The following is a 24,770-nucleotide window of genomic DNA, read 5'->3' as shown; positions in this document are numbered from 1 at the left end:
ATTCTGTACAATAGTATAATAAGTAGAATTACATTGGATCTATTCAATTGTGAGCACATTGGTGGTGAATTGATGAGGTGCAGGTCTGTAGATGTCTGTGAGCGGGTGTATCTGTTTATAGAGTGTGTAGGGTGTAATTGTGCGATTAGCATATACTTTCAGAGAGAGAGAATTTGCTGTAAAAGCCTTTGGTAATTTCACACATAGACTGGGTTCTGTGTTGTTGGCTCAGGTAACCAACTGATCGGCTGATCAAAACTGGTATGTCCGGGACTCCCAGGAATTACCGATTCAGATTTGTGTCTAGTGAGCAAATCTGTGGAAAAGGCCGTCTCTGGGTTAGATACAGCAGTAGAGGAACAATTTAAAGCTAACAATGAAGATGGATAGAACAAGAACATTTGGGAAATATGATAATATCTGGCCAAGTGAGAGTTTGAACAGAAGTGGCTGGTGCACCTCCGCCCACCAAGATATAAAAGTAGACAAAAGACATGATATCACCCCAGGCTAGATAAAATACACCACAAACAGTAGAGTTTACAGAACTAAGCTAGAGATTACATCTGATAGTATTGAAATATGAGGAATATTGTGCATATGTCTTCTGCACTGATATTAAATTAGGATATCTATGTGTGAAAATTGAGATGGTGGTATTTTTGTTGTCTAAAGTTTTATTGAAATCTAGCAACTTCCGAGAATAATTCTAGTTTCCTATAAATGTAGCAATCAGTGACTGTTAGATATGTTGAGTGCCATCTACAGAAAATGTAGTGCTACACACAGCTTGGTATGGGATTTTAAGTGAACCTGTGCTGATAAAAATCGTCTTCCATCTCCTGCTCCATTATCCAGACTCCAAAATAGATGCCTGATATGAATATTTTTATTATAATGCAATTATACTGGACAGCAAAGAAAAGGGCCACATGCCTGTATGTCTGACCATTTGATGTCTTTGCCTGATTTAGATGATTAAAAGCAAAGACCTTCGGGTTTGATAAAATATCATGTGACCAATATGTACAAAAGGTCAACATTAGGTAAGTTGTTAGTTTGTATAACTGATATGATTGCTCTGTCGATATGACCATTTAACCAAGTTTCAAGTTTTTCAACTCCTTACAACTTTTTTTTAATGATATATTGTGTGAAATTTAGTAACAAAACATACTATTTACTTGCAGGCTTAAAAGAGGTAGGAGCTCCTTTGCAGACCAAAACAATAAATGATAAATAAATACACAAGTAAACAACTTTGTTTATAGTTAAAACTGAACTCCAACTTTAGTTTTCTTTTTGTGGTTAGTTCTCCCTATTTGTGCCATCTTGGTTCTTCCTGCTCAGGTATTTGCTTTTTTCTTTGGTCAGTCATTTAGTCTTAGTTTCATATGTGGGCATTTCCTGTATGTAAATGCAGTCTGACCAGGACTGCTTATGTGCTGATACAGTGTGTGAGAGGAAGTTATGTGAGCTGGGAAATACCCTGCTACCCTTTGAAGACATTTCATATTGTGATCCCATGGTTTTCATATCACACATATTTCTGCTACACTTAAGCTGCGTACACACGGCAAATTTTTCTCGCCTTTAATCGGTATCAGCCAATTATCGGGCGAAAATCTGCCGTGTGTACAGTCGGTCGTCGTCCATTGTCCGACGACCGTCCTGGCGGATCCATGGACGATGGACGACGACCGATCGTAATGAAAGGGAAGGGGAGAGCGCGCAGCAGGGTGCCGCTCCGTCGCTCTCCCCCTCCCCTCTCCATAGAGCATGAACGGTGCTGTATGTACAGCATCGTTCATGCATCGTGCAGTCTTTTCTCGTTGGAAAGGATCGTGAAAGATCCTTTCCAACGAGAAAAATTGCAGGTGTGTACGCAGCTTTACACTCAATGGAGTCATGCAGCAGTGATTGCATGACCACACAAACAATACAAAGGAGCTGCGGTTTGTGATTTATTTTGCTGTCAGCAGTAGCAGAGGAGAACTGATAACAAAGGTTAGTGAAAGGATGAGCTCAGCATAGGGGGAGGGAGATATGTTTATGTTTTGCCTAGTGCTAGGGCTTTTGTTCCTTAGACTCCTCCTCCTGGCTCCTGAAAAAGGATCTTCTGCAGCCCCTGCAATGATGTCACTGGGGCGTAAAGGGATTATACAGCACAGGGTCAAAGTACTATGGGACATCACACAAGGGAAGAAAAGGGAGGTTTAAGGTTATTTTTAGGTGCTGACTAGAGTTCAACTTTAAAAAGTCAAACAGTGAGTGTAACATAAACTCATTATGATGATTATGGGAACACTCAAGTGATGTCTAGTCTGCCATGTTTATATTCCCTTTGTTACACTGATTATCATCAGTTTGTTTATGCATATTATCAGTAAGCATAAGATTGGTTAAAGAGAAATGGTGATAACAGCGTGCACAGCAAGAGGCATAAAAATACCGGTATAATTGACATTAGTCGGACACAGTAAATGGAAGGGTTTACTGGCAGAACACATGGCATCCTACAGTAGATTATTGGGCTAAAAAAAGGAAATAAATCTTCCAGTGCCTGCAGAATCAATAGGAGGAAAGAAATGCACCAGAATTAGTGGTGTGAGTCATTGGAAAGCAATGCCCCAGTGGCAACCATGGGCATGTGGGTAAGAAATGCCTTAATGTTACTTGTGTCCAAAGGAGGATAGGAACTGCTCATTGTCAGTGCTGTCAGTAGAAGAAATGTAATGTCCTAGATTCAATGGTGTCAGTGAGGGGTGGGGATGGGGGGGTAAATGCCCAAATGTTTACATAGGAGGAAAGAAATGTAGTGTCAGTGGAAGGATAAAAATACCCCAGTGTTAGTAGAATTCCCTAGTTTTTACCTGGCCATAAAAAAGTGGGACACACAGCTCACAGGTCATGTCATTTAATGGTGGAGGGAACTGTAAATAACACTGTTCCGCCATGTAGTGTTTCCAACATGTTGTGTTTACATTTAATAAATTGTGTTGTACATGACAAACTTTCTCTGGACTTTATACCAATCTACTCTAAACACTGTTTTGTATGTTGTATACTCTGAACACTGTACAATATATGCATCACACCTATTCACTAACTGTATGTCATAGGCTTAACAATGCTGTACTTTGGAGCTCACAACACTGCACTATGATTTATGTACCTGTAGATGAATCTACGAGATGGCACAGTGGCTAGCACTGCCTTTGCATCATTACAGTACACTAGTGCATTGAGTTTGTATGTTCTCCGTTTGTGTGATTTTCATTTAGACACTCTTGTTTTATTCTAAAAACATGCACTTAGGTTAATTGACGTCCCCTTAAAAAATGTATTTAGATTGTGTAATAATTAATGACTGAGGTAGGGACATGTGACAATTGTGACAATAGAATTTGTAAAGCGCTGCGTAATGTCAGACCTATATAAATTCTGTGTAATATAATAAATAATAATTCATTGAATGTGATTTTTTACCCTTTTTTTTGAACTTTTCGTTTAAGGAAGTGCTTGGTGCCGCCATCTCCTCCCTTGTCTTCCGGTCTCATTCCTCGGTCTTCTTTCTTCGTCACCCAATCTCACACTGTGCAGGTGTGGGGTTTGGTGATTTAACTGCTGATCTCACTGTGCATGCATGAGATTGGCATCTATTTCCCCTTGGAGGAAAAGATGCCCCTTTTGAGCATGCCCGAGATCAGAAGAAGCAGCCAGAGCCTCCCAGGATGCATGACGTAGGTACCCGAAAACAAATCTGCACCTAAAGGGGTGGTCCTGCACTTTTTTAAAAAAAAAGAGTGTTGAACTGTTGAAACAACAACATTTTTATATTATATAGAAGGGTTGTCTACCCTTCTATGTAAAGTAAAAATGTTAAGTTTAGGTACGCTGGCTTTGTATTTTAGTACAAGAACACTGCAATCCGTATTTATTAATAAGCAGAACTACAGTGTGTACATCTGATCCCGCTGCTCTGAACATACTACATATCTACTAACATTTTACAATAACTTGCAGTGGCTTTTTCCAGATGAGACGTATTAGTGCCTACAATATAAAACACTGTGGCCTGGCACTGCAGTATTAGGAGTACACTGGAGCACAAAGGAAACCTTTTCTAAAGAAAGATGACCGGTACAGTGCGGTCTCCAGCCAGCAGTTGCTATGGGGCAGGCTGTAATGGGAAGGAGGGGGAATTGTAAAGGACTATAGCCTCAGCTCCACCTTGTAAAAGCAGAGTTGTGGAACTCCCATTGGTGTCCTGGCAACCAAAAGCAGCTTCTATGACAAAAAATGACTTCCTGCAATGACTGGATCCTTCAATGGCAAACAGGTGACGCCAGGTTAGTGATTGTGGGGACACAGTGCCAAGAAAAAAAAAATAGCTGGAAAGCTGGGGGGTAAAAAGGAAAAATCTAATATAGGAAGAGCAACAAAAGCAGTGTTATAAAGGGGCTGAGAATAGGCTGCTCACTTAACAGCTTCTTTTACAATGCAAACTATGATTATGTATTGCACAAGTCATGCCAAGGATAAATTTCTTTAGCTGAAAGCAAGGGGTGTGCTTTATGGGCATGCAGAACATTGCTACACTTACTCCTTTATCTTCAACCCCATAGTAACTGCAGCTGCTTTTATCTATACATGTATCTCATTTGTAAGGCTTGCATTGATCTCAGACTTGCTATTGAAAGTATTGCAGCATGTACAGAGATACTTAATTACCATTTCCAGAGAGATTTTATTACTGACTGCTAGAACTCAGCCAATAGATGTGATTCTTCCGCATCCTAATAATATAATAAGGATGATTTATTAAAAAAAAATTTATTAAAAAAATTATAGGAAATAATACTGAAAAAACATGTGAATATTTGCCCTAGCCAATTGGGCTTTAGCGATGGCTTTAGAGACCAATTGATCTCTCTACTGAGCAGCCTATTCCATTCTATGGGGGGGGGGGGACAGGAGGCTCCCCGCTGTGTCCATAAAAATATTGTTTGGGGAACACGCAATTTAGATTTTTACCCAAGATTTTCACATCACAAAAATTTTGCCAATAAAAAAGTAAGGTGTGCACAGACCCAAAATCAGCCTTATTGTCTGCATTTAATTTTTCTAAAATACAAAATTTGATTTCATTCATGGTAGGTAATGGCCAGCTAATTTTGATATATGATTCAAGTCCAGATTTTTACTTTTTTTATTTGTTTATATAACCATCTCTTCTGGCAATAGATTTGCACCTTCTTATATGGTTGGACAGCTTTTCATGATGAGCTTGGCCATTGGTGTAACAAACCAATAATATTTCTGTTTGACTCAATGATAACTGAATATGCATGGCTGTCACAGGTTGACCAGACATCCTTTTTTATGAATCCATTGAATTCTGTTAGTTTATAGATCCCATTAAAAAAAAAATTCAGTTTAGCACAACTTTAGTGAGCTACAACTAACTCAAGAACATTTCTCAATGTTGCACCTGTTCCAGGCCAGTTTCTAATGTACACAGAAGACAATACTGCTACTAATAATCACTGGGCACTGAGACCAGGCAGTATTCCCTTTTGTTGCACTGTCCCTACCAACCAGCAGAGAAATGGAATGTTACCTGCTAATAAATATTGTTCTGGTACCACAGGGTGGACATTGCATATGCAGTTTTTCCAGAATGGTGGTTTCTACGTTCTCTTTTCCTGATTTGCATACTTGTTTCAGGGCTATGAAAGTATTGGAGTCAGAAAGTCTGCCTATTAGTGAGATTTAGCGTTTTCATAAACTAATCAGTAATGGGGAAGATAAATTACCTACCCGCATGGTCCCATTTTTGGCAAATTTGAGAACGTACAAACTGCAAATGAAATTTGCCCTGGCCTATATTTAGGCTGGGATCTAGTGCTTGAGGAGCAGATTACTAGTCACTGTGCCACTATTATATTGTCATCACTATTATCATTCACTTTTTTATATGTAGCGTTCCTCTGGTGGTCAGTGTAACATTCTTCTACATTGGTGGTCAATATAGTGCTCCCGTATATTGGTGGTTATTCCCTACTATCATGGTTATATTACACCCTTACTTTGCTGGTCAGTGAAGAATGGCACCCATACTTTTGTGGAGAGTGTAGTGCCCCCTTTTTTAAGGTGGTCTTTGAAGTGCTCTAATATATTGATCATAAATGGATAATGCCCCCCAAATTTGGTAGTCACTGAAGAAGGGGCCCCATTACACTGGTGATGAGTGGAAAGAATACTTCTTACATTATTAGTCAGAAGAATGGAAAATGGTAAGAAACCTCTGGAAGGACCCTAGGGTTTCATTAAACCCTAGTTGAGAATGGCTGGTTTAGAATATGAATCATTGGAGACAGAACTTAAAGCTAGATGTTATTTTGTGTTTACCTCTATCATTTTAAATGTTTTGAAAAACCAATAAACTGGTCATGTACATGAAGTCTTGTTTATTATCTGTTTTATACACAAAGATAGTTTTGAATAGGTAAACTGAGAAAGGTCATACAATTTTATTGAGTAAGATGTGCGCCATAAAAATTCACATTTCATTCTTCTGACTGTTCTCAAAAATGAACAGTGAGACGTGATAAGCTTTTCTAAATTACTGTGTTTTACTTATATTAATCTACCTTGCATAGCTTTTTCCAAAATTCTGATGTGATGATATGGTGACATGTATGTTGTGTCAAACAATACAAAGGTCCATTTTAAACCAAGTGTACTAATTTTTTTTTTGCTTATCACCCTTACATTTAATGTACAGACTACAATTTTTATGGAAAGATAGTGTTCATTTTCCTTCCTCCCTAACTTTTGTTATATAGGAATATTACAATGGGCATACAACGGAATTCATTATTTAGTTGTGGTCCCTTTAGATTCATGTTTTCTAGGTTCCTGTAATGGCTATGAGGGAACACATGTAAAAAAAAAAAAATAGGTATAAAATACACTAAATCAACTCAAATCCACTTTTAAAGATATTTTTCATCATGTTATAATAAACCTACCAGTACCCATCTCTATCCAATGAGTCAGAAAGCTGTCCTATGAAAAGAAGGAATACTTTAGGTTTATGGGCCACAAAAAAGGTTTCTCGGTCCTTTTCCTATCAAAAACGAATTTAGCGGAAATCAAATGGATGCCCTGAAGCTTTTTCTTAGGGTTTCTATTCTTAGATTCTAAAGAAGAAATTTGATTTGTGTGAGAAAGCAGCAAGGTTGTGTGTCTCAATCTGCAAACAAGGCCTAAGGTGTGGATGTGATATAAGGAGCGGGTTTACTGACCCCTTTCTTGTGATCATATGACACCGCTGTTAGCTTTTGTCTGCTATGTAATGCTGCAGTTTTATTGTAGCTTGTGGTGGAAAGAATTGTCTATTTTTCAAACCATTTTTATGTAATATTATCATATGAATATTGTATCTCAATTTCATTTATTGTATTACAATATATTTTTTAATGTATATCCAGCCAAAAACCTAGTTTTGGGTTGAGTAGGAAAGGGTTAAACCTTTGCCATCTTATTTTTAAAAAACAGATCTGCTATTGAGTACTCAACCTACTGGTGCCATCAAGTTTTATATAATTAATCTGTTGACCAGCACAGCATATGTACCATATTCTGCCCTTTTTGATCATAGAATATGGATGTTAGGGACCACAGGATAGATGGCAGCTCTTAATTGGATTTAATTGAGAATCAACTGTTAAAATACTTTAGATTTTATCACTTTATAGAATTGGTGATTGAAACGGCCTTTGTGTACTAGCCCTAGTTATGTGTAGCTAGGATATAATATATTGAACCTGCTACTTTGCTCTGCATAGACAAAGTACGGGTTCACTTTGAAGAGGTTTATTTACTTAGTTATTCTGGAAAGAAATTTTTATTTTCACATTATTTTCTTTGTTACTTCTCCATGTTATGTATTGATTACTGCATAGAATAGGCATAGCGCTAGGATTGTCACTCATTTATGCACGGACATGAACTTGTCACCACAGCTTCCGAGCAAAGATGAATATTGAATTTTTATTTCTTTTATAGATTTAAATTGGCTTTTGAAGCTGAGCAAAATCAGTTTGATAAAACACATAAGGCCCAAGTAGACAAAATTAAAACACCAGGATGAGGATATTTTTAAAAGAGTGAAAACTCATTTCAACTGAGCCCAATTAAATCTAAAAAATTACAGTCACATGGCTAGGATAAAAACACTTATCTATTATACTGTACAACTGAGACAATAGATCTGGTGGATGTATAGGAACATTGCTTCTGATTTTACAGGGGGAAGATTGTATAGTCTTAAAATGTGTATAATGCCCAAACCTTTTTTCAGATTTCGATAGAATAAAGAAGGGGATAAACGTTAGGTAATTTTCACTTCCTGTTCAGGAAATGAGGTGTGGTATAAAGTATTGCCAAAAAAGTCCTAAACAGGTTTCCCAATGGGAGGACTTAACATCAAATTGTTTGGTGACGTGTACAAATTTGAATTTTTTTGTCCAAAGGATGAATGTATGAATGAAGGATTAATATCCTTGTTTTGGACAAATACAACAATAAAAAATTACAGGGGATTTATTTTGGTATAATCTATTCAAAATGAAATATTATTATCTGAATAATAATTATTATTGTCTCAGAGTAAATTCAAGACTTTGAAGATCTTGCAATCAATCACCAAATTATACAAATTAGTAACATGGCTCAGCCAATAATAGAGCTTCGGAATCTTCGATTGTGCTATGATGCACTAGAAGATCTTATGATCCAAACAGTATATGAAATTTCATCTATCGACTGCACAAATACATTTTGCTGCTCAACTTGTCTGCACAAAATCTCTCTTGGCAAGTGCAAAATGTTCCTGCAGATTAGAAATATATGAGCCGTCTTTCGTCTACTATGTGTTTCCATTCATGCCAACAGCCTGTTTTTAATAAGTAACTTGGCATGACAGTTCTCCTGTTTCCAGTATTAGCAGATTGGATTTCATCCAGTTCATTGTCTTTTCTGTTGTATTCACACTTGCCCTTTTTCTGGGTGTACAATGACCTGCAAAGAGAACACAGCAACTGAACCTTTAATTGGTGCTATCCACCAAGAAAAGAACAAGCCTGCTGGCAAGGTCTTGGATGTGAAAAATCATCCAGAGGTATACGATACCCAAGGATAGGTGACCTGGCTCTCACAAGAAAATCATCTACAGTACAGTATGTGAGCTCAAAGGAATTGTGACCTGAATGAGCCCTGGGAATTAGTGACCAGTTTCTCACCCAAGGACATCTGTAAGTATTTGAGCCCCAGGGATTAGTGACATGGAATTCCCCACAAATCATTTGTAGGTAAATGAACCCCAAGGACAGGTGACACGACTTTCACCAGAAGTCATCTGCAGGTATGTTAGACCCAAGAACTGATGACTTGACTTTCACAACAAATTATCTCCAGGTATATGACCCCCAAGGATTGGTGACCTAATTCTCATCACAGGACATCTATAAGTATGTGAGCCCTGAGGGATGGTAACTTGGAATTACTGACAAATGTTCTGTTGGTATATGAACCCCAAGGACTGGTGACCTCACTCTCACTACAAATAATCTGTAGGCATGAAAACGCCAAGGATTGGTGACCCGACTTTTTGCAAGTCATGAGCCCCAAGGATTGGTAACCTCATTCTTGCCACAAACCATTTGTAGGTACCTGTGCCCCAAGGATTTGTCATGTGACAGTCATCAATATTCATTTGTAGGTACATAAGCCCACAGAAAAGTGGATCTGTGTCTCACAAACCATTTGTCTTGTGCACTCTTTAGTGTTATATCAAGCAGTCCAATCAGTCATACTCTAGGCTAGTTGCCTTTGTTTACTACTTAATGCCTTCCCATGTGTTGTGGAGGTATTAGAGAGCTGTCCTGTAGTCCTAACATACTTTCTCAACTTGATTGAAAGTGCTGCTCCTTTATAGATGCAATGCAGTCAGTGAATGTTATGACCCTAGGAATGTAAAAGTGTTTTCTGTTGATCCCAGCAGTGTAAAGCTGCGTACACACTTCCAATTTTTATCGTTGGAAACGAACGACGAACGATCGATTGGTCAAAAATCGTTTGTAAAAAAAGTAACCAACGACGCCGACGAATGAGAATAGTCGCTGGAAATGAACGACCGGACCGGCGGATCGGATTGGACGACGATCGTTTACCATCTATCGTGTGTACGGTCGTTCATTGATCGTCCATGGTCTGAGCATGTGTGATGAACGAACGTTCGTTCACTTCCTGTCGTGCACGTCACTTCCTGTATCGCTCAAACGATCTCATCTATTGTGTGTACAATATCTGCGAACGATCGTGTCGTTCTCTGCATGTACAGGATCGGTGCTATACGATCGTTCGCCGATATCGTGCAGGATCGTTCGTCGTTCGTTTACCAACGATAATTATTGTAAGTGTGTACGTAGCTTAACTCTCTAAACACTGAACTGAAATCTAAAACAAATTGTTATCTGCCTTTTTCACAAGCTTTCCCTGTGGACCACAGAACACCTTCCTCTATGTTATGTAAAGAGAGAGAGGTCAGAGTTTGTAGTCCAAATCAGATAAGCAGCCCGGTGACAGTCCTAGGCTTTAACACTGACCCCAGGGCAAGAGGGCATATTTGTACCAAGTTGGGGACACCAATATATCAGCAGGACATCTAGAAAAATAGTGTTATGATGGAGGTCAGCAGCCAAAATAATTCCTTAGTTTAGGTTTTCTCTTGTTTATCTGAAAAGTATCTGTACCCTTTAATTTGATATTGTGATATAAAGAGATAAACTAATATAAATCTGCCATTATACAGGACATACAGGTAGGGTTAATAACATTATACACACTGGTGTTGTAGGCTTGGCATTAAATATAAAGCATGTGAGTCCAGGTAAGATTTGAAAATTCAGTGGGTATTTGTCAGACAAAATATCCAAGTTACTTGGTCAGAAAATAGTAACAGCACACTGTACTAGCATCAGCACGAACCTAAATTCTGCCTAAAGCATAACTAGATTAGGTTACTTTCATAAATATTAAAAAAGGTACAAGCTCATTCCTCCCTTTCTGGATGGGTTTATTAAAAAAAGAGGTTTTATTGGTCAGCAATATTATAAAACAACATTTTATTAAGTATAATTAAGCGGTTTGGGCAATTTATGATTGATCCAGAATGGACTATGTTTTGCTTTGACCCCTGTGAACTTCTACGTAGTCCATTCAACTTATCCTCTCCTCGAAATTTGGAGGTAATAAGTTTATTTATACTCTATGTTTTAAGGCTTTACCTAAATGGACCAACTTTTATGCAATTTGCTGTAAATATTTTGTTTTTCTGTACTACATAAGATTTTCACCGTGTTTTCTCACCAAATCTCCCCTGAAGAAGCCAAATTGGAGAAACGTTTCAGGAGTAGAGACAATTTATTTATAATTTACACTTTTATGCTCATATTTACCCCAATTAAGTACAGGACGGTTTATTATTAATCCAGAAAGGACTTTGATTGAATGTTTATTACCTTGCTTAATTATACTCAATAACGTGTTGTTTTTTAATACTTCTGGTCAATATTAACCATCTTTTTCTTTAAGCCCATCCAGAAAGGAACGAGAGCTAGTAACTTTAGTGTTTCAACATTGGGTTTGGCAACCTACTTTATTTTTTTCATAGAAAAATTCTATCCCCCTCTGTTTACTTTACTTTAAATAGCTAGAGATGCCTGACAACTGGGGGATGAGGAAAACAGAGAGTTTCAATTTTCCCAAGATTTTATTTGGGTAAAGATTTTGGCACTTGTGGCCCTTGATACACGCTTATAAAGTGTTTTGTATGTTTTTGTTTGCATACTTCCCATGGCACCTAATATCTGATATGATGATCTGATCAGCTAATATTTATTACATATTCTGTCAACAGATAAACTGCATCCGATTTCTGACCACAGTAAAATGACCTGGGCTCTCTACTGACCCAGCCTAACCTATTTCATAAAATGCAGTTAAAAGCCACTCTGACTGAGACAAGGGAAGACTCACAGCAAGTATTATGTGATACATCAATACAAACTTCAGAGTCAGAGGGAATCAAACAACATGAAAGGCAGATGAATACAAAGGGCCCTAATGTAAATGAGACAACACAGCAAAGCAGCGGCAATGGGGCACAGTGTTCGGGAAATGGAAAAGTTTCTAATGAAGCATCAAACCAAAGTCGATTAATGAAGATGGCATCTATTTCCCGGAAAACCCCAACAGCAAGAAAGAAAAAGGGGCACCAGACTGGCACAGATTCCCAGGTTTCACACAGGATATCCAAAGGTGAAATTACTTGAATACAATATGTAATATGTGAATAGTGTTTGGGGATGGTAAAATGGTGGTTGTAAAAAACTATTCCCATTTCAGAGCCAACAATCATCCACTACTGTTTTTTCATGTCTCACAGTATTTTCCTATAGCAGGAATGCTTTGTGTGGGGTATTATATCTTTTGTATTATTATGTTCTGTGAGTATTGCATTTTAATATGAAAGAAACAATAGACTGTATAATACTTTTAATAGGTTTCGTAATGCTTTAGTAATCACATGGTTTGGTTGAAAAATGCTTTAAATGTTCCCTAGGCTTTTCTCAACTTTTCTATCCATTAAAAAAACAAACAGACAGTTTTCAGGTCTTGGAACCTCAGCTAAAATGAATATATTTGCAGCTTAAGGTACATTATCAACAAATATTGGACTGAGAGATTCACAGAGACCATTTACATTGGTTATTCGTACTTCAGAGGCCAGAGTATTACTATCTTTCATTGGTGGCCAGTGTAGTACCTCCAATATTGGTGGTCAGTGGGAAAGCCAATTCATAAATTGGAGATGCTGTTGTACATTTGTGCTCAGTATGAAAATGACCCCCATTTACACTCTTGCCAGTCAATGGAAAATACTTCTCAGTATATGTGGGAGGTCAATCCATCACTGACCAATGTTAAAGTGTTCATAGTAATCCATAGAAGATAGACATATGAAGAAAGCCCTCTATGAGTTGGTGAGTATTATTAGGGTTGATAACCAGAAATATTTGACATGTTTTTATGGAGTAAGGCTGCTTCCAATTTTATGGGTATCACAGTGCCCAAAGAATACACATCAGCATCTATGTACACAGCACATGTGGCTGCAGGATGAATAAACTTCCCTGCATTATTGTGATTTTTAAATGAGCCCCATTCTGCAGAAGAAGTATGCACCGGTATGGTTAAAATACAGCCGAGGGACTTATTAAACTAAAAAGACAGATTATAATCAGGCCATCACCCTACAGAGAAGTGTTGAAGAAGAAAGCTAAGAAAAGCAACCAGATAATCAGCTTTACAGCTAGGGAAGCTTGTTATTTCACTGATTAAAACCAAGAATCTTTCTCTTCCTCATTACGCCAGGTGAGTCATCCCAGAGACCACTAGCTTTGCAATGGCCTGGAAATATCTATTTTTACTCTCACTTCAGCTAAATACATTTCTAGGTCACGAGTTTCAAGCTTTTTATACTTTACATATGTAAGTATTGATTTAACATTTTCACCTTTCACATACTCATTTACTACTAGGTGGCTGTTGGTTGGAGTAGATGGTATATTTTTTCCATTGGAGCTGTTTTTTTGAAGGTGTGTTTCATCTAAAACCATCCTATGTTTTTAATGTTCCTTCCTTGACTTCCCTCATTTTCCTTCTCTCCTTTTCTCTCTCTCTTTTTTAATTCTTTCATTCCTTTTTTAATTTATTATTTATTTAATTTTCATCCATGCCTTTCCCTGAAGAAGTGCTCTATATCATCTGTAGTTTTGAGTCTTCACTAAAGTTGGTTTGTGGTTGCAAGTTTAAGTCATGTTGTAGTGCCATCCAAACATTGCATCAATAAATAAATTTTGTGGTGTTTTTACTATGGATTGTTTTTTTTTGTTTTTTTTTTATTCTGTTTTGAATGCCCTGTTTATATTCAGATAAAGGGATTTTGTTCAAAACAATGACATGCACAGCAGTGGAAAGAGAGGACATCAATGGTGGACAGAGACATGTACCAATGCTGAAAACTACTTGGTGTTACTTGTATGTTGCAGCAAAAATATTACGGCGATCCTAAATGAATCTGAAGAACTACTTACATCATTGTTTATCAATCAGGGTTCCGTAAAACCCCATGGTTCCTCAAGAGGTTACTCTCTCTAGAACCCCTTGAGCAATGAACAATTTGTGCCTCTCAGGTCAGTTTAAAGGACACCAATTATCTTTTTGGCTATCTGTAAATCTGACATTCTGCCCACTAGCCAGCAATGTAGGAGGCATTCTTCTTACTGACCACCACACTAATGTACTGTCAACTGTGGATTTAATCATTTTAACAGAGGTTCCCTGAAGACCTGAAAGCTTTTTAAAGAGTTCCCCTATGTTATAAAGGTCAAGGAAAACATAGATACTTCTGGTAACCAGGAAGTCAATGTCCTTTAGTAAAATGTTAACCATTGCTCAAAAGTAGTTATGGTCAAGGAGTTGCAGGAAATGCATCTCAAATTGATCCTTTGGAACTGTACCTTCTTGAATCATGTGCCTCTGTGTGTTGTGGTGCTATTCATTTTTAATGTCTTTTCAACACATCCACCATGCACATTGCGGAACACTGCAACACACTACCATTGCAAGTTTAATTTATTTCCTTTGTGGTGCGTTAAACATTATAAAGTTGGTGTTAAACTACAATTCCTGCCAACTTTTTAGTGTGAATATAGGATAAGGCATGTCCTTTATTCACTGTTGGCAGGGAGTAAGCACATGTGGGCAATGGGGTTAACGCATGTGAAGTTTTATAAATATATCCAGCAAAAGTGGTTAATAGGGAAGGTGGGTACAGACTTTTTTTAGATTCAATTTTCTTACTGTTTATAGAAGGTTGATGTTAAAAGGAATTGCAGTAAAGTGCAAGCAGATTGTTTTACATGCAAGTAACTTTGTATGTGTTGAGCTCCTGTGCTTCTATGGAAGGCCCTGGCTTTATGTAGGCCTAGATTTACCTCCATATGAGTGGATGATCCTACCCCCTCCCGCCACTAAGCCCCACCCCTATCATTCAACTGTCAATGGGAGAATCTGTAGTAACCACCAAGGAAACAAAGCTTCATCTTCACTGGGGTAGACATCTAGGCCCAGACTGATTGCCAGCACATCAGATCCCAAGAATTGTAAGAGACGGGACATGGACCCACCAAAAAAAAAGCAGATGGGGAATTTAACCTTCCTGCCACAATCCAGTACTTGTTATACTTTAACCTCTGTCTCTTGCCCTATACTCTCTTTCTCATTCCTTCTATGCAACACACATTTCCTATTCTGTTATAAATAGCTTAGATTATGGAAGTATGTACAGTCACTGATGGTAATGTTCTAGAATGACAACTGAGCATGAAACAACTACCTGGAACCTGGCCTTAATGTGTTGCCATGGTAACACTATGGAGGGACAGCGGGCCTAATTTTCCATGCAACGTGTGTGAGTGCTGCAAACAATTGTTATCATACACAAGTTTTATTCACTATGTTTTTAATTACATGTTATTTTCTTTGTCTGTTTTGTGTCTCTGTTTTTACATCTATTGAACTTGTGAGTTTTGTTATGGAAATATCGCTCACTAAGAATGACTGAAGGGTCAGTTTGTCTAAAGGCTGTACTACATTTGTTCCTCCTATCACAGATATGGGGTTTTATACATTCTCTTGATCTCTATGATCTTCTCTTGTCTGACCCTACACTAATGGCTGATACTACCACACACTACAATCAGTTTGTAGCAAGACACCCCAGCAGCTGAGCTGCTGAAGTTTGTAAAAACCACGTTCCAGGCTCAGTCACTTTATGTCCTTCTTGGGTTTTTAGTAAACATGTCTACTTTCATAGAGTGGAATAGGGGTTCAAGATACCAAAAGACCTTGAATCTGTCACATGGGATTGGCAAAATCACTGACAACCCCAAATCATATTCCAAAAGGCACTATTACGTCTCATGGGGTGGTTCAATTCTGACTACTTAATGTACCTTACAAAGAACTCGTCCTTCCAAATGTCCCAACCCAAATCGGTCAGCTTAGCCTCTAGATCAACCTTTATCAAAAAAACCTTTGGGTCCTAAGGAACCCCTGCCAATAATGACAAAAGCCAGAGCTTAAGCTATCCCAGCGTGGTCGTCACCGGGAAGAAGGAACCTTACTGATTGATAAATAGATAAATTGGTGTCAGTGGTAACTTACCTTGGAGGATGAAACTGCTCATTGCTCAAGAAAGTCCTAACAAAGTCTAGAAGAACCCTATGGTGTCACATTAATATATAGTTTTATGAATAAGACTGAATAAAATGCTTAGTTTAGTATTATTCATCCCCCATTTTACCCTGAACAGGTGAACTTGAAACTAATGATATGGAGAACTCAAGAACAGCTAAAATGCAGACTTCCAACCAAAAGATTTCCTCATCTCCCCTCATAGAGAAGAAACAAGAAAACCCACGGGGCCCGGGATCCTTCTTTTACATTGGTGGCGGTAACGGAGCACATCTGTAAGTGACTTTTATTTCCTAAATAAAAAAATTGCTAAAAAAGTCAGTTTTATATTTGTTTCATGGGTATTTATGGGGAACTAAAACTAGAACAAAGCTTTTATGTTTTTCAATAGGGAGACTGGATTAGAAAATAAATGTAACAATTTCTAGATAAACAGAATATCACTTGTAAATATTTTGTGCTCCACAACTCATTTTTTTCTTTTTTCGATAGTACAGTTGCCGAACCATAGTGAATGAAAGCAGGGTGCTTCTGCCAAACCCAATTACCAGGACAAATAAAATGGCATAAAAAGGCCACTCCCAGGCAAATAGCAGTATTATTTACTATAACAGTACTAGTACTAGCAGTACTAGCAGTACTAACAGTATAGCAGTACTATAAACTGCTGTACTAGGCTTGAGAATAATAGTCCGGAGTATAAATCCAATAATGGATGCCTAGCTTTAGCTTTGGGTGTTACTATAGATGTGTGTAGTAGCACTAAGGATAACAGCAGGCAGCACAGACAGATATCCTAGTTCCTGACTTGAGTCATCTCTAGGTAAGTGAAAAATTGTGTTAAAGTAGAACTAAAGCCTTACCCTAACATTTGTGATCAGACAGGTTCTTTATTGCAGAAGGGACAGGTGATGTCCCTTCTGCAATAAAATACCCTTACCTGCCAAATCTCATTTTTTTACATACATTCTCCTGTCCCTGTTTTGTAGTAGGTCTCACCATCTTCTTTTCTTTCTGGTTCTGATCTTTGACCATCTTAATTGGCTGGGCCTGGTTGACGTAACTCATGCATTCATTCTGGTTGGCACATCCAACCATCCTATGATGAGCTGTTGCAGATGAAAAAGAAATTTTAGAATAAAGTGAGATTTTTCACCTATTATTGTTTCCTTTTGTCATTGAAGAACCCATCAATAACAAAGGCTTTTTTTTTAACACAATGGGATACTGATTGGCTCTCAGTAATTTCTGCTTTTTTTACACCAGTCTTTTTCAGTTGTATAAGAGACAATTAAGATTGTGGTGTTTTGGTGCTTTACATAGAGGACCTATTTTAACAACTTTTTTCTAGCATTAATGTGCATTGCATCAAGACAACCCATTTTAATGAATAGGCTTGCCATACACAATAACACGAAAAACATGTGGCATACGCATGGTTTGTGGCAACCAGCGTTGCCATTGTGTGCTATAGTCTACTGGTGTACGTTGTAGTAAAGAATGCCCTACTGCAAATTCTAGTCCCTCCATAACCTGCAAAACTGGTCAAGACAGACAGGAAAGCCTCAATGATGAAGTATTTTTGTGTCCACTGTTTGCTTTAATTATAATAATTTGCAATCATGCCTTACAGTTATGTGTCAATGTGAGCTGTAAGAACAGAAGAATAACAATCTATAAGCCCCAGGGCTACACATGCATGACAACAGGGCGCTCTCTGCTGGCTGCATTTTCACACTGTTCATGTATGCAGGGTGTAAATTGTGCAGGATGTGACAATATGACCCAACATCAGATTAACTGTTTAGCCGCAAGCAAAACTAACATTTTGTGTTCTCAGATGTGCTTTAGCAATGTTTTAGCTTCTCATTTCCAAGAGCTTTAAAGGCCAATCGAGGCTCATCTGAGCAAGGGATCAGAAAGTGTGGGTTAAAAGTTACATCCTGGGATTTCAGAAAACCGCTAAACAACCCCATAACACCCTTTACATTTAGAAGAAAGAAGGGAAGATAGAAATTAAAAAAATGTTCATGAATCAAGTGAGATTTGTATCATCTTATTGAATTACTATGAACAATCCTGATTGCTTTTTTTTTGGATGACATGCCCTTAGTTCTCACTTTAAATCAATATGGATAAATGTGCTGAAGAGTACAGTACATACAAAGTGTTAATTCCATGTAAATGAATATGTCCTGTAATGGGGTTTTACTTTGTACTGTTGTGTAAATTTTGTATAATTTAATTTTTTTACAGTTTTATTTATCTTTTAGGGCTTACTTTTGCCAGTTATTGTTCTGGATTGTATTTAAACTATTTCAGTATTCTAAGCCTTGATTCAGACCTGATTCCTGGCACCATGCTAGCCGCCCCAGTGCCCACACCAATGTTTGGGTGTTACATGTGACAGCAGTTGGTAGTGAGCCATACTGATCCACTCGCTGTAGCTCCCAATCATGTTGTATGGGGCTACTGTGAGTGGACACTAAAGCTGGCTACACACGTCCAATGGTTCTCGCCCGATAATCGGCTCAGGGCCGATATCAGACGAGAATCTGCCGTGTGTACAGCGCCTGTCGTCCAACGTCCGAACGACCATCCTGGAGGATCCACAGATGATGGACGACAAACGTGAAAGATCCTTTCCAACGACAATGCACATGCGTATGTAGCTTTAGTGTAGAGTCTCACCCAGTGCTGCTATCTGGGGAGGAACTTTTACATGTGGGGATGGAGGCTCAGAAAGTTTACCTGGTATGGTGCCTAGAAATTTGTGATGGTGCTCCAGGTCTCACCCGAGAAAGCAGTTCCATGACATGCGAAGAAACCACACCACAACCTTCCTGGCACTGTAAACATAGCCAGATTATAACCTTCTTTATCTACTTCATTTTTACAGAAACGTCAGTTAAAAGTGGAACTAAAGTCCCAATTTACAAGTACAGGGATCAGACAGGTGGTTTTTGCAGGAAGGGATAGGCGATGTCCCTTCTGCAATTGCCCATCTTATTTGCCTGGTCGTGCCAGTGAAATACGGAAAAACTGAGCTGTGCATGCGCAGTCCTGGCTTCCCTTATTTGTGCTGGGAATGAATGAATTACCACGTGCTTAGCAGAGTTACATTCTCCTGGCATGGCCAATCAAGATAACTGAAGATTGTCCAGGAAGAAGAAAGGAAGATTGCCGTGCCCTAAGATGTAACACAGATAGTCGAGCGTCCTTATTTCCACTTTAAGAAAAGACTGCACAACATAATAATAAAACTTTAAATGTTTGAACTTCTGCACAGGCCTGGTGAATTGTAAAATATTATTGTAGTATTATATTGTATTTACCTCTCAATAATGCTCCTGTTTGAGTTTTCTTTCGGTACTTGATTCCTGATACCAGTGGTTGCCAGCCTTTTTGGACCGACGGACCACTAAATTTACAGGCTCGGGACCGCGCATGTGCAGGGAGCCGGGTATCACTTAAAGGGAAGAAACTTCCCCATTAGTGACGTCATGATGCTGGAACCCGCCCACTCTCCCATCACAGGTCTGAGCCTGCAATGAGGGGGGTGAGTGGGTTGTGTCCAGAGACACAACCCAGCCACTTCCGAGCCTGAGATCTGTACGGGGGACATGGTCCGCAGACCACCAATTGGCTACCACTGGTATAGACGCTGGCCTAGATACGGGGGGGTTGAGTTATTTTGGGGTATAAAGTTTTGTGTGAGAGGAAAGAGCATAAATATTCTTATATTCTCATATTATTGTATACTTGTGTTATTTATAACTGGTAGGTATACAGCGTCCTCATATTACTCAGTGCTTTACAAGGTCCATTGTTATATCACTAACTGTCCCTAAAAGTGGCTCACAATATAATGCCTCTGCCATAGTGAGAGTGCAGATAGTGTCACGGCTAAGTTTTGGGACCTAGCACTGCAAATGCCAGAGTTGTAGCCACTGAGCCAACTGTGTTGTGTTGATGTGTTTTGCGTCAAACTTTAAGCCTTTTTTTAAATTTTGGATAGTTTTTTGTTACTTTGTATTGCATAGTCACAGTTGTTCAAGCACAGGTATTTGATAATACCTCTTTTATTGTACTTTAAAAATCATTTCAGGTGATAAAATGTAACTGACTAAATGTATAGAGGACACTGCTATATCACAATTAACAAATTCGGGATAGCAAAGGGTTAAAAGAATATGGTCCCATTCTATTTTTTCAGTATTAAAAGTAGGAGTGTTTGGGGACTTAGCTAAATAAACAACAAAGTTATAATTCTAGACTCTCGGTATTTCATCTTCTCCAGGGAGCATCCTGATTGGAGGGAATAGAAGTCTGATATGCGAAAAATAAATATTGTATCTTCTGGGACTTCTTAGAGGTCTCAAAGCATCACTCTTGTTTACTGAGTTTCTATTACAAGATCCAGCAAAGGTTTTATTTTATGTGTGCAGAGTTATAAGCTGAATGAATACCATGAGAAATATGATTCATTAATAGCCAAGGTGCTTTGCTGCCAGTATACAGATATTCTTCAGCACTTGTTGGACTATATTTTTATTTAGAAATGTATTCTTCTTTTTTATTTCCTGGGTTGTCTTTGGTGGAAAAATAACACACTGTGATGGATCGCAAAATAAGAATATTAAACATCTCTAGCTAGCTCCAAGGCGCACAGTTAAAATGAACCGGAAATATTCTCCCCCCATAAAGTACAAATAAAAGTCCCTTATAACATTGTAGTCAAGTGCCAACTCTTTTTATTATGGGAAATACAGGGCTCAAAAAGGAAACAAAAGGAAAATCCTTCCTTTAGTGACTATATCAAATCCTTGATTTTTATCTCACTTGCTCCCCCTCCCAGACACTGCCACTCACCATTGGGTGTTTCAGCATTGGAAGCAGTGCTGCCAATCCAAATAGTTGGACTGGGTGTGGCCAGGTTCTGATTGACAAGTCTGATGACTTTGAATACAATGCTGATTGCAATGCCTCCTGCAACACTTTGTAACCCACTGGACTGCAAGAAGGCATGACCTAAATGAGAGTGTAATCTCTGCTCTAATTTTGGATGACATGCAACCACCATCACCATCACCACCACCAACCACATTTGGTGGACTTCAGTGTCAGGCTCAACCAATAATTTCAAGGGGACTAGGAGAAAGCTGTAAATTCACTTGTGATGAAGCACTGCAGCACACATTTTTTTAATAGGAGGCCAGAGTTCTACTTAAAACCATGGTTTTGAAGGAGACTATGGTGGATCTAACATATGGGACAAATCACATAAGACAGTATGGGCCTCCTGGGGAAGATTTGCAACCCTTCCTGATGTCTTCACATGCAGCAGTTAATAAATATTATTCTTGGTTTGTTCTAGTTTTTTCACTTGGCTTGTTCTAGATTTTTCAGTAGTTGCACATTTTAATATTTCCGAAAGCTAAAAATTATAAGCATATACTTTGCTACACAAAATGCGGTTTTTGTAACAAATGCAGTCTTTATTTCACTAAGACTCTGTTCAGATTGTCAGTGAGGCTGCAGTGAGGTTACTGCTTCCGCAGGCCAGTAAACTGCTCCCTCTGTGAAGACTAAGTGTATCTTATACCCTAGAGCAGCGGTCACCAATCCGTGGTCCGCGGATCACTGGTGGTCTGTGAGAAAATTTTTGTGGTCCTAACTCTAGGCATTTCCTTTTATTTCCTGCACAGGAGACAGCTGTTAGATAGAATTTAAATCTTCTCAATACAGACACAACTTCAGAACGTCCCTTTCTTTGATGACTTTTTGATTTTTTCTTATACTGCATGTGGTGTGCCAGGCCAGCTGTGTATGTGGCACTGCCACAAGTGGACCCAGACACCAGGCACAATGTAATTTCCTTACCTTATTAACACATTTCCAATAAAATAAAGTTTTCACCTACCTAAATTCACTAAATAGGCCTCTTGCCAATTCTGAGACTGGTCATCCAGCCCTGTGGTCAGCGCTTACACCCACTCATCACATTGCAGTGGTGTCATCACAGCATGGGGTCTGTTTTTAAAGCAGCTGATCTGACAATCACTGAAAAATTCCCTGGTGGAGATTCAATGACTGGTTTTGAAACACAAGAGCCTACAAGATTTTCCACTCATCACTTGATATCCTACGGAAAGTATCTACATAGCCAGGGCAGTGATGCAGGTACCTGAAAAAGGACCCACCCACTCTGCTGTATATTAAATATATATGGAGTGATAAAAAAACAGTAATCAAACATTTAATTACATTTTTTAATGTCACAAAGCAACTGAAGACATAAAATGGCAAATTTTCTTGACCCCCCAAAAATGGGATTGAAATTGCTCCATGCAAACCTGGATTTTAGTTTTCTGTTTTTAACTTCATACTTCAGTTACATGTGTAGAAGCTGGCTATGTACTGACCAGGTAAGACTGAACTCTGGCAGTAGGTTTAACTCTTGGGTGGTCTTGGTTTAGCCAATTATAGACTTTCTATGAGATAGGAAGATAAATAAATAGCATTGATCCTATGTAGAAATACAAACTATATATAAAAACATAAAACCATAAAAAAATATAAATATAACATGTACTTCTTAATCTGCTATATGTGGGTCTTTTAATCAATATCACCTATAAATAAACAGTCTTTTTTTTCTAGGGTTAGTGCATATTGTCTTAACAAAGGATGGCAACAGATCCACGACAACAAGAGAGATGACTACAAACTGAAATGGTGCGAAACCAAGAGCTCAGCCACTTATTATGCCTTCCGGGAAGGTTAGACTGCTTTGCTTGTTCTGTGCTTACACACAATATTAATGAACCTTTTGTTTCAGATATTCATCTAAATGCCCTATACAGAAACATCTGATATTGTTATTATTTTATTGTACTGCACTTAGCACTAGATATAGTTATAGATAATCTATCTGGAGAACATTTATATGAAGGCTACCACTGATGATGATCAACTGAAAATTTCAATTGGCTGGATGTCACACTGATCTTCAGTAATTGTCACTGGCCTGAAATAAGTATTCAGCATGTAAATTCAGAGTGAAGTTTGATCTGGCTTTGGGCCAGCATCTTAAAGTATTTAATAAAAAAGTAGCCAAGTAACTTTGAGAAGTTATATACATAATATTAAAATGATTCCTTTTTAAAAACGTGTACTTTCCTTACTGCTGCCCCAGACCCTACTCTTCAGAAGCCATGCACTGAGCACTGTTTATAGCCAACAAGCCTGAAAGTGCTGTATGCAGTATGGATTTAGTGGCTCCACCAATCATTATCATATCAACCTGGGTCTGTGCCAAAACCATGGTTCTGTGAAACCATAGGGTTCCTCCAAAGGTTGCTAGGGGTTCATTGAGCAATGAGAAATTTGCGTGAATTTTCAGTTCACTAGATACCAATGATCTTTTTGACTATCTACAAGGTGACATTCTTCCTATTGGCCAGAAATGTAAGATTCATTCTTTCTTCTGTCCACTACACTAATATACTGTGAGCTGTGGATATAGTAATTATAGGAAGGATTACCTGAAGACCTGAAATTTATTTTAGAGATAGCCCCTGTTGAAAAGGTTCATAAACATTGGTGTAGACACCTTCTGTTTATAGAGTGAGCGTCATCAAGATGTTATTAGAGATAAAAAACAATAAGTGGTTTAGTTCTTTATCACCTGCCAGAATATCAGCTTTGCATGGAATAACCCTTTGGCTATGTTCAGACTAGTGGTATTTTACAGTGCTGTTTACTAACCCTTGGAATCTAAGGTCAAGCACTAGGCACCTGGTAACAGAAAAAGACTGATTGGCCTTTTTAGACATTTAAAAACACATGTGCAGACATTTACAAGCAGCTGCAAAAGCGTGGCAGACAGGTTGCACAAGCATTTAAAAGTGTTTGCAGACAGCACCAATTCATATCCATGAAGATGGCAAGGATGGGGTGATCCAGCAATCCAGGAATTAGTTTGTTAAATTATTTTCAATTATTTGAAAATGTTTTCAATCCTGGACCAGGTCCATTCCAGGTTTTCTGGATCATCCGTGTTCTCCGTGATATGTCTATCTTCTCTAGCTTTAATGAATCAGGCCTATAGTGTCTGAAAACATGTGTGGCAATGCCTCCTGACACCTGTCAAACAAAAAATAATGAATGGACCTAATTTGTTTCACTACTAAAAATGTAAAAAATTTCAAGCTGTTTTAAGTAAAACCAAGTGCTAAAACTGCCTGAAACTTCTCTACATCTCTTGCTATCCTACAATGTTTCCAAAACAATTGATAGTATTTAGTTCCATAAAAAACAGTAATAAGGAATTCTTGCTTCTGCTTGTATATATTTTATACATTGCAATAATGCAT

At 38.3% G+C, this 24,770-nt stretch overlaps 1 protein-coding gene across 2 annotated transcripts in view; it reads left to right on the top strand.

Moving 5' to 3' along the window:
- The first annotated feature begins 4,296 nt into the window (after nucleotides 1-4,296).
- TTLL10 (tubulin tyrosine ligase like 10) overlaps nucleotides 4,297-24,770 on the top strand; it is a 35,957-nt gene continuing 15,483 nt past the window's right edge. The window contains exons 1-4 of one of the 2 annotated variants that reach the window (XM_072426479.1): nucleotides 4,297-4,352; nucleotides 11,990-12,390; nucleotides 16,511-16,667; nucleotides 23,056-23,174. In XM_072426479.1, the coding sequence (XP_072282580.1) occupies nucleotides 12,066-12,390; nucleotides 16,511-16,667; nucleotides 23,056-23,174 (601 nt within the window). In that variant the 5' untranslated portion in view covers nucleotides 4,297-4,352; nucleotides 11,990-12,065. Of the gene's footprint in view, nucleotides 4,353-11,989; nucleotides 12,391-15,206; nucleotides 15,300-16,510; nucleotides 16,668-23,055; nucleotides 23,175-24,770 lie in introns of those variants that run through there. The other variant, XM_072426480.1, reaches the window with a different exon arrangement.

Source organism: Pyxicephalus adspersus, chromosome 11, assembly GCF_032062135.1.
Source record: "Pyxicephalus adspersus chromosome 11, UCB_Pads_2.0, whole genome shotgun sequence".
Taxonomy (NCBI): Eukaryota; Metazoa; Chordata; class Amphibia; order Anura; family Pyxicephalidae; genus Pyxicephalus; species Pyxicephalus adspersus.
The sequence above is the reverse complement of the archived record's forward strand: the minus strand, read 5'-3'. Positions and strand labels throughout refer to the sequence as shown.